We start from the raw sequence: 10442 nt of genomic DNA on the forward strand, positions 1-10442 counted from the left end.
AAGACTACCATCGACAGCGTGAGTAGAATGTCATAAAATCTCGCTGGTGGCTTACTGACATTGACAGTAATGATACATGCTAATTACCTTTGGCTGATCTTGTAGAAAAGTTAGCACGGAGAACTTTAGTGATGTCGATTGAAAGCTTCCCTTTCATTTAAACGGCCCAAAGCAGAATCTGGGTTTAGCAGGTCGACCATTGTCTCAAAAGGCAAAAGTAAAACGAGTGCATTATATCGTTTGCCACGTAATTAGTTTTCTTTCCATGATAAAGTCTCTTCTAGCAATATGAGCTTTAATATTTACTTTTTCCAACATATTTGTATTTTAATGTCAACTCTCCACTTCTCAGATGATTGTCGCCAACTGGAGTTCATGCCAGACTATAATTATGATGGTAAACGTTTAAAAAATCACACTATACATACCGCTGATGTCATCGTGGAAGGTTCGTGCCGAACCCTCTGCTACATGGAACCCAACTGTGTCAGTTATAACTTTTTAAAAACAAAAGCGAGCCACAATGGAAGACACCGCTGTGAACTGAACAATGCTACTCATGAAGGTGCCAGACACGACAAGCTGGTGAACGAAAAAGATTTTTTCTATCGTGGAGCAAAGGTAATTGAGTTTTGGAGTTACTCAAGTGTTCGTATAAGCGCTGAATTTAGTTGAACGATTATATTACTGATAAGGTCGGGGCACAATTGCAATGGGGTTCAGGAACAGTTTTTCTCGTTTAACGTCGTCAATTTTATGAAAACAAATCTCCCTGAACATGTTGCATAAAATTTCGCTTGTTTGCGTTACTGCGCTATGAAGCGGAGACAATTAGTGAACCAAAATGTCCAATGTCGCATGCCGTTACAAAAATATTGCAGTGCACACGAAGAGGAATGTGCCCGATTCATGTTCGCTAGTATACACCGACCTTAATGGAGTTTCAATAAATCAAATTTAATAATTATGTGATGTCTAAATCGAAATATAAGGGATGTATTCTCCTTCTTTTTTAGGACACTTGTTTGAAGAATTCTTGCAAGAACAATGCAACTTGTCAAACAGGTTTCACTGACAAAGGATATCGCTGTGTATGTGCAGGTGGATTCAAAGGAACGCATTGTGGGGAAAGTAGGAATCTTAACATACTTTGTTTGTCTGTTTGAACACAAAAATCTAAATAAATCACCATACAGTTCACTAAATCACAAACAATTTGCTTTTAAGCAAGCAATCCTCTTTGACTCTTAACAAGGCTTAGATACAAAATTACCCAAAATGGGAAAAAAATATTGCTGGAATTTCCCCCCCAAAATTCTAAAATTCTTGAAAATATTTCTAAATTCTGGAAAAATTTTAAAACAGTTGATATACATTTTAATAGTATAACAAAAGCATAATGAAGATGTAACAAGAAGGCTGATAACCATAAAACAACTGAAAATTAATAAATGGTAAACGTGCGACCATCAAGTTATGGATGCATGCGGAAGATTGCTAAACACGAAAGAAGCGTGAGAATCGCTCGAGGCGTAGTCGAGAGCAACTCTAGCTGCTTGAGCGCTTAGCAAACCTCCCAAGTGCATCCATAACTCGATGGTGACACAGCTGTATGCGCTGTCGTAAATGCCATTTCTCAAGGGAAACCCGCCGTCAAGCCTGGTAAATTTTGCGTAGATCATTATGAGAAAGATTGGCGCGCCCCTCTCGCTTCGAGTCTTCATGCGGCACGGTCGGCGATAAACTGAGTCGGCTAGGCTTGCGGCACGACCGCGCATATAGAAGGGAAGGGTTGTTCTTCCGTGTAGAATAAGTAGGAAAATCTCTAGCTCCAAATGTATTTTTTGCCTTTCTTTCTGTGCTTGTTTCCTAACGTTTTTCTACCGCTTTCTTTTTGGCAGAAATGTCCTTTGTCTCGTGCAAGGAAATTTACAGTAACCACAAGTAAGTCAAAAATTCTGGAGAAAATACTTACTGTTGTCTCAGGAGTAATAAGTAAGGAAATGCAGAAGAGTTTAGCATCTTTTATTGCATTCTTTGCCGATTTTAGCAGTTATACAATAATGGCACATCTCAAGATATGTTAAAAGAGGTATACAATGTTGTTTCATGCACGGATCATACTGATATTGCAAAATTTTAACAGTGTTGGCTTTTAGTCAAACACTTAATAAAGTTTTTTTTTTTTTGTTATTCAGCGAGCGTTTCGAGCCTTTGGCATCTTTAGTAGCAGATTCCATCCAAATCTACGTCAAAAGTAAGGAAGGAAAAAACTAGATTCATTATCGCCGCAATAGAATGCTAACAGATATTTAAGTAAAAATTATTAAAATATTTAAATAGAAATCGGAGTTTTGTCATATTTTTCTTAGAGCTTAACCAAAGTGCAGAAAGGAATACAATTCTTTTTTTTATCAGGCCCCAAGGAAACAAAGCTTATTTACTCCAAATGCCCTCTGGGAAGGTTCCTGTGTACTGTCACATGTCACAACATGGGCTTGGAGCATGTGGAGGAGGCGGATGGACGCTGGTCATAAAAACTGACGGGAGTAAGGTATCACGTGACAAGACAACCGTTTGTCTTTATGTAGGAATATGGACATCAATCTTTTTATACAACAGGAGGTCGTGAATATGTGTTTTGTACCTTCACGAGTTGTACGAGATATTTGAATCGTTCAGTTTAATGTTTTGACCTTCCATCTCTGGAAATTGTTAAAAATCAGCTCTCTCAAAATCCTTAGAAAAGGCTAATGAAGGTCATGAAAGTAGTTCGAGAAACTTCGAATTCTTTCAAGGCAGATTTATCACTTTAAGCTTTCGGCTATTGTTTTTTAAAGGTGGATATGTGAATGTTGTAACTTATTTTAATTTTCCTACATGTTTTCCTTTATTTCTACCAAGCAAACGTTTCACTTCAATTCCAAATTCTGGAGCAACCGGGACGACTTCAACCTTACAGGAGGAAAGACTTTGTTTGACAAACATGAAACCAAGCTACCAACCTACTGGAACACATCCTTCTCCAAGATCTGTCTCGGTATGAAGATCGGAAATCAGACAAGATTCATCGTGCTTTCCAAGCGCGCCAACTCCCTGTACTCACTGATCGCCGATGGTAATTACAGTGCCACCTCACTGGGTCGCGACACGTGGAAGTCACTGATTGGATCGTCAGCCTCCCTGCAGCACAACTGTAACAAGGAAGGGTTTAACTGTATGTCCGACAAAAGTGGCCATGGCATAGCAAGAATCGGTTTCCTTGGTAATAACGAAAACAACTGTGAATCTTCTGACTCCAGAATCGGGTTTGGTACGGGAGGGTTACACGACGACTCCAACACGTGTGGAAACGAGGCCATGCACGGTGTTGATAACAGACCTAGGCACATCAAAGCCATGGGCTACATTCTGGTGCAGTAACAATCACAAGGAACTAAGAAACTGTGCTTTGTCACAAAGGCTATAAGCTATAAGTAAAGTATAGAACGAAGAATTGTAATCAATCCTTTGATGATGATGATGATGATGATGATGATAATGATGATGCTGATGATGATGATGATGATAATATTAATAATAATAATAATAATATTAATAATAATAATAATAATAATAATAATAATAATAATAATCAATAGGTTCTTTAATAACCCTTTTTACATCATAACGAAGTCTCAATGCTTTTTACAGTAGAAGTCCTTTTATATAAAGCCCTAATCTGAAAACGCTCTCTTAAAAAGAAAAGATTTTAATCTTGATTTTAAACAGTCCACAGTGGAACATAGTTTAATGATGCTTGGCAAATCGTTCCAAAGCCTTGGTACAATGACCGAGAAAGATCGGTCGCCGTAAGAGACTTTTTTAGTCTTTAGGATAGACAGCAGATTTGAACTACTTGACCATAGCGGACGATGACGCGCGTAATGAACTGAAAAGCAAATTAAAACTTTCTCTTTCAAAAACAACAAGTGCAACACAAAATATATACTGGTTGTTCTGTACTTTACCAAGAAACGTCTATGTAGTTTTACATAATTAGTGTTCTTATCGGAAGAAATAAAATTGGTGATGGGATTAACGTGAGTGGTAAAGGTGTTGACAGAATATAAAATGACAAAAGATAGTTTTTGAAGCAAGGTATTTTCCCAACGCAAGAAAGTTCACTTTTTGTGAGACCGTCGCTTTAACTCCACTGTCCTGTGCAATGATCCGCATTGCACTTGGGGTGGGGGGGGGGGGGGGGCAATGGCCCTCAGCACATGAAAGCCATGGGCTATATCTAGGTGCAACTGGTGAGCTCTGGAACTCGCAGCAACATTAATGTTGACAACACTAACGGCCTTAATCAGATAAGGCAACAAGTGTTAATCATTGTACTCAGCTGTTTAAAAATATCGTAAATAAGGGGGCGTAAAACTAAAACTGAGATCAAATGAAGATTTCCATGCTTACAAGATCCAAATTTTTTTTTTTATGATCTTGGTGTTGCTGTTCTTCTTTACATGCTTAAACGAAATCAATGCCACTGGCATGGTGCGGGAGCTCATAATAGGAGAAACTTTAAAAAAATAATAATAAAGAAAATACGTACTCTCAGATTCTTGCTCAGACTCACGTTCCCATAAGTGTTCTCCATCTGGATATATCGGGTCAGAAATGGTTAAAGAAATCTAAGATTGGAGAAGATAGAAGTGGTTGTGGCGGGGACAACCCAAAGAGGCAGGGTCGGGTCCGTAAAAGACTCGAGGGTGCTGACTAGTACAGATTTTTCAAAGAGCCCAGTGTTTCACATACAACCTCGTTTCCAAGGTTTTTTATCTCCCCACCCCTGGGGGTGCGAGGGACAAATGGAGAACAGCTGTAGGATCATCCTCGTTCCCAGAGCCTACGATATTGAAATCCGTGGGGGCTCTGCGGACGAGAATGCTGTAGGACAGAATGCTTTTGCGCATGGCTAAATTCAGGAGGAGAAACTATAGGGTGTTCGCGATATTCAAATGTTGTCAGGACCTTTATTGGAACATCAATATTGAGCTTCACAGCGAGGCGTACGGAACACAAACAAAGGAATGAATAAATTAAAAGTTATTTTTGTATTTCTCTTGTTTGTGTCCTCCAGATCTCGCATTCAAGCTGAATTTTAATTTTTATATCTGGCATAAAAATTGCAATAATAACAGTATTTACTCGACCAATTAGCGCCAATTTTAGTTTTTGGACATCAATTATATGGCCGCTGTATAATTGTGGACACTCATTTATTGATTCTAGCAGGCTGTTCACTCACGCACTAAACGTCCTCTTATTACTAAGAACATGTTTTTATTTTTCATTACAGCCAGGAGGGATTTAGGATTGTGATTAGTCTGGATACAAAAGCGATTTATGATCAGATCGACCGGGTGTTACGTTTTGTACCAACAGCTAAATAAGACTTAGTTTCTAAAGAAACTATGAAGCTGCGTCGGTGTGGAATGGAAACGTATGTTTGATTAATCAAGAGCGGCTGATGAAGTAATTTGGTCACTGAAAAGAGATTTGAACGGTTACGTTTCGAGCGTTAGCCGTTCGTCAAAGCGAATCGCCTTGATTAAGGGCTAAAGCTCGAAACGCAGCTCTAGTTTCTCTTTCGGGTGGCCAATTTATCTTATCAACTCTGTTGAGAAAAACCAAATATTTGTGTCCAGTCAGAACTACCTCGCTCTTCATCAGTGATCTCGTACCCAGAGTCCTAAGGCTTTTTGGACAGCGGGTAGGCGCCAGGAGAGACTCTGGAGAATTCGAAAAAAATTAAATTTTTCGATTGGCTGCTCTGTTTCAGCTTCGTAACGGCTTCCATTGTTTTACCGCCGAAATTCTGCGGTAATAAAATTCAAGTACCCCAGGGTCTCTCCTGGCGACCAACCGCTGGCCAAAGAGCCTGAGGACTCCGCGTACGAGTTTGGCGAGGAGCAAAAAAAGGCAGTTGAGGCTTGATTGGTCGGTATTTTGTCTCGTCTTCTGGTAGCAGTAGTGAATTAGTTCCAAGGTATGACTGTGTTTGTCTGATCACCGTACGGCGCACGTGTTGGGAGGGCGCTTAATCGAAGGTAAGTGTTTAATTTTTAATTGCAGAGGAAATACTGCGTAACTGTGTGAAAGATACTGTAGACGCAACAAGTGTCGGCCTGTGTTCCTCCTAACATTTCACGCGCTTTTAGCATCCAAAACATCCATTTTAAAGCTTGCTGTAAAGGCTGATATTTATTCTTCCTGCTAGCTTGCCTAGCGAGGTTGAATCGGCGAGAAAGGCGAGGCGGGAGTCAACCTGCTTGCGATGCCTGCTTTTGGACGAACTTATAAACCGCGGGACCGACTACGTTTCTGTCAGTTCTAATAACCGGAGAGTTTAAATATTATGACTTAATTTAAGCGAAAATCTATAAAACTGTGAGAAAGCTGAAGAGTAAACGACTTTTGAAATCCTGAAAACTTTCATTACGTGTAGTTAAGTTAGGTGTTTTTCTTCCGTGTCGAAGTTTAACGAATTAGACTCGTTTGTATCCGGCTTATATGTTGACATAATCAAACTTTTAATCGGTCGGTCAAACACTGCCAGTGTTGGGGACATTTTGTAGCTACGCCGCAGATTTCTCAAAAGAATTTTTTTTCCAATGTTGGATCAAAAATTCTTCTTTTTGCTTTTCAATTAAGCGATTTGCTCCTTTTATTGTTATGGAATTCAGTTCTTCGGAGATGAAATTGACAGCAAGATGAATTAAGCTCGCAGCTTTTACTTCCTTCAGCAAATAATGTTTCTAAAATAAGTCGTCACACGTATTTTTTAATTACTAACATCATTTGTTGCGGAAGCCTTGTTGACAACTTCACCTCCGAAGAAGTGAATTCCATAACAGTCAACTTTCTGTTGCTATCGCCCCGATCGTGCTCTTTTTATGTTTCAAAAACAGCCTTCTGCACCGCGTCCGCCTCAAAATCGGATGAGCGGGACTGATGTTACTTGAGAGCGGCGCCATTTTAGAGTTCAATAATTAGTAAGAGAGAATGGTCTTTCTTGTGTACAAAAAGTGAACCTTGTACTAATAATTTAGCGGACGGAATTCCTACGAGAACCATGGATACATGCCGCGACATTATTGAAATATTCTACTGAGTTCAACTTAAGAATTGAATGTTTCTATTGTTGTGTCTTGATGGAGAAAACGAAATTATCTGAATTAATTACCGTCAGATTTCGGACCTTTCAGTATATTGATTAATATAAATTGACTAGGCTGAACTAGTGGTTGTCGTAAAAAAATTTCTTTTCTCTGAAATAATCTTCGCGATGCTATTTAATTAACTGTTACAATTAAAGAAAAAGTGCGAATCTCGAGTGATTCATTTCAAAACCGACTTATCCTCAAAAAAGAAAACAGTAGCGTGAGTGAATTAAAAGTTACTAGAAATGTGGTTAACTTTCATTGGCTGTAGCTGACTGCAATCAGGAAAATTTTCGAGTTCCAAAACATCCCCAACAGAAATGAGTTGCACTATAGATCATAACAACTCAATTGAGACACTGCGCGAGCGGAATCTTTAGGAAGTACGTGTATGAACAGTGTAATCGACAAAATGCGAGTGCTCCTTAACGTTTGGTTCTTTGTACTCGTGGTTGTAACCACCGAGGTTGCGTGGCAGACTTCCTCAAACGCTGTCGAGAAAGCCATAAAATCTCTGGGAATCAAGTTTGATAAGCTCATAGCTGCCGTAAATGCCATTTCTCAAGGGAAACCCACCGTCAAGCCTGGTAAATTTTGTGTAGATCATTACGGAGAAAGATTGGCGCACGCTTCTCGCTTCGAGTCTCCAAGAGGCACAGTCGGCGATGAACTGACTCGGCAAGGCTTGTGGCGCGGAGGGAAGGGTCACGGTTCTTCCGTGTAAAACTAATGGGAAAATCTCTAGCTCTAACTATATTTTTTGCTTTTCTCTCTGTGCTTGTTTCTTAACGTTTTTCTATCGTTTTCTTTTTGGCAGGAAAGTCCTTTGTCTCGTGCAAGGAAATTTACAATAACCACAAGTAAGTAGAAAAATTGCAGGCAGCCGATGTCAGCCGATGTCAGGAAATGCAAAGCGCTTAGCATCTTTAATTTTATTGTGATTCTTTGTATATTTTAGCAGTTATATAATGATGGCATAACTCAAGATATGTTAAATGAGGGAGATAATGTTGTTTCATACACGGCTCATACTGATATTGTGAAATTTTAACAGAGCTTCCTTTAGTCAAACATTTGCAAAGTTTTTTTTATTGTTATTAAGCGAGCGTTTCGCACCTTTGGCATCTTTGGTAGCAGATTCCCTCCATATCTACGTCAAAAAGGAAGGAAGGATAAACTAGATTCATTATCACCGCAATTGAATGCCGGCAGATATTTAAGTAAAAATCGGAATTTTGTCATATTTTTCTAAGAGGTCAAGCTTAGTGCTGAAAGGAATACAATTCTTTTTTTATTAGGTCCCAAGGAAACAAAGCTTATTTACTCCAAATTCCCTCTGGGAAGGTTCCTGTGTACTGTCACATGTCACGCCATGGGCTTGGAGCATGTGGAGGAGGCGGATGGACGCTGGTCATGAAAATTGATGGCCATAAGGTATCACATGACAACCAACTGTTTGCTGACGTGTATGTAGGAATAGGCACATCAATATAGTCTTGATCCGTACATTTGAAAGAATTGCGAAAATGTCTTTTGTACCTCCACGAGTTGTCACGAGATATCAGTGTGGATCCTCAGTTTTAAATTTTTGAGCGTTAACTCTCCGCCGGGAAATCATTCAAAATCTGCTTTTTTAAAATACTCGAAGAATGTTAATGAAGGTGATGAAAGTGATTCGAAAATTGAATTCCGAATGCTTTCAAAGCAGATTTATCACAGTAAACTTTCGACAAATTGTTTTTCGACAGATGGATATGTGAATAATGTAACTTACTGCAATTTTCCACACATCCGCTCACTGGAAATAAATCAAAATATTCTTTCTCATTCCAAAATGATTGGAAAGTGTTAACATTAATTAAGGCAATAAAATTAAGTAGAGAAACTCAGAATGCACTCAAAACAGATTTCTCAAAGCAAACTTTCGCCAAATTAGTTTAAATGGGAATGATGTAACTTTCAGTCATTTTCCTAAACGTTTTTTTATTTTTATTATTATTTTGTTATTTTTTTACTCAGCCAACGTTTCACTTCACTTCCAAATTCTGGAGCAACCAGGTCGACTTCAACCTTCCAGGAGGAAAGACTTTGTTTGACAATCATGAGACAAAGCTACCAACCTACTGGAACACACCCTTCCACAAGATCTGTCTGGGTATGAAGATCGGACATCAGACAAGATTCATTTTCATCACCAAGCGCGCCAACTCCCTGTACTCACTAATTGCTGATGGTAATTACCGCGCCACCTCACTGGGTCGTAACACGTGGAAGTCGCTTCTCGGTTCTTCTGCATCCTTGCAGCCAAACTGTAACAAAGAAGGGTTCAACACTGTGGGTTACTATGGTGATTCCCCCAGAGCCAGAATCGGTATCCTTGCTAATAATCAAAATGACTGCCTTACTCCTGATTCCAGAATCGGTTTTGGTACTGGAGGGATACATGACGACTCCAGCACGTGTGGAAACGTGGCTAAATATGGAGGAGATAACGGAGACAAGTACATCAACACCATGGGTTACATTCTGGTGCAGTAACAATCGCAAGGAACTGAAAAGCAGAGCTTCAATGTCGCAAAGGCCATAAGCCTAAAGTAAGGTAAAGTAAAGTTACGTAAAGAACAAAGAAATGCAATCCTTCGATAAGAAAACAGCTTTTTTTTGTTTCAAAAACAACAAACGCATCACAAAAATCTGTACTGGTTATCATGTACTTCACCAAGAAACATGGAGTAGTGTTTTAGTTTCTTTGTGAAAGAAATAAAATTGGTGACGGGACTGACTTGAGTTGTAAGAGTGTTGACAGAAAAAAAGAATAAGCAAAGTATTTCCCCAACGCAAGAAAATTTTTTGAGTCAATCTTCTAAACATCATTGTCTTGGGAAATGATCCGCAATGCACTCAAATAAATTGTCCATCCAGATCCCTTTCTCACGAAAGTCAACTAAAAGGTCTGAAGTCGCTTGTTAGGGTGTGTAAGAAGTTACGTTTCCGGTTTCTTATCTATAAATCTAGCGGTTACTGAACTCTTTTACAGCTCGATACTAGGAAACTTTGGTTTGACTTCTAGATTGGCTTCTTTTAAAATACACCCAAACTAAGAGATTGAATCAGTTAAAATACCATCTAGTCAGTTCACCCAAAATTTGGGCGACAGGAGAGAACAACCTCGTTCCCAGGGCTTTTCCCTTCTCGTGGGGGGCGGGCGGGAAAAGCCCTGGGAACGAGGTTGAGGAG

General features: G+C 39.3%; 1 protein-coding gene across 11 annotated transcripts in view; it reads left to right on the forward strand.

The window, feature by feature from the left end:
• Window positions 1-9810, forward strand: part of LOC146487485 (putative skeletal organic matrix protein 5) — a 139891-nt gene extending 130081 nt beyond the window's left edge. For 4 of the 11 annotated variants that reach the window (XM_085088324.1, XM_085088312.1, XM_085088280.1 and 1 more), the window contains 2 exons: window positions 2419-2554; window positions 2905-4077. In XM_085088324.1, the coding sequence (XP_084944450.1) occupies window positions 2419-2554; window positions 2905-3423 (655 nt within the window). In that variant the 3' untranslated portion in view covers window positions 3424-4077. Of the gene's footprint in view, window positions 1-352; window positions 622-1016; window positions 1132-1543; window positions 1945-2418; window positions 2555-2904; window positions 4078-7501; window positions 7793-8022; window positions 8066-8503; window positions 8640-9224 lie in introns of those variants that run through there. The other 7 variants (XM_085088318.1, XM_085088297.1, XM_085088301.1 and 4 more) reach the window with 4 other exon arrangements.
• Window positions 9811-10442: the final 632 nt, after the last annotated feature.

Source organism: Pavona decussata, unplaced genomic scaffold (genome assembly GCF_977016875.1).
Source record: "Pavona decussata unplaced genomic scaffold, jaPavDecu1.1 SCAFFOLD_16, whole genome shotgun sequence".
Taxonomy (NCBI): Eukaryota; Metazoa; Cnidaria; class Anthozoa; order Scleractinia; family Agariciidae; genus Pavona; species Pavona decussata.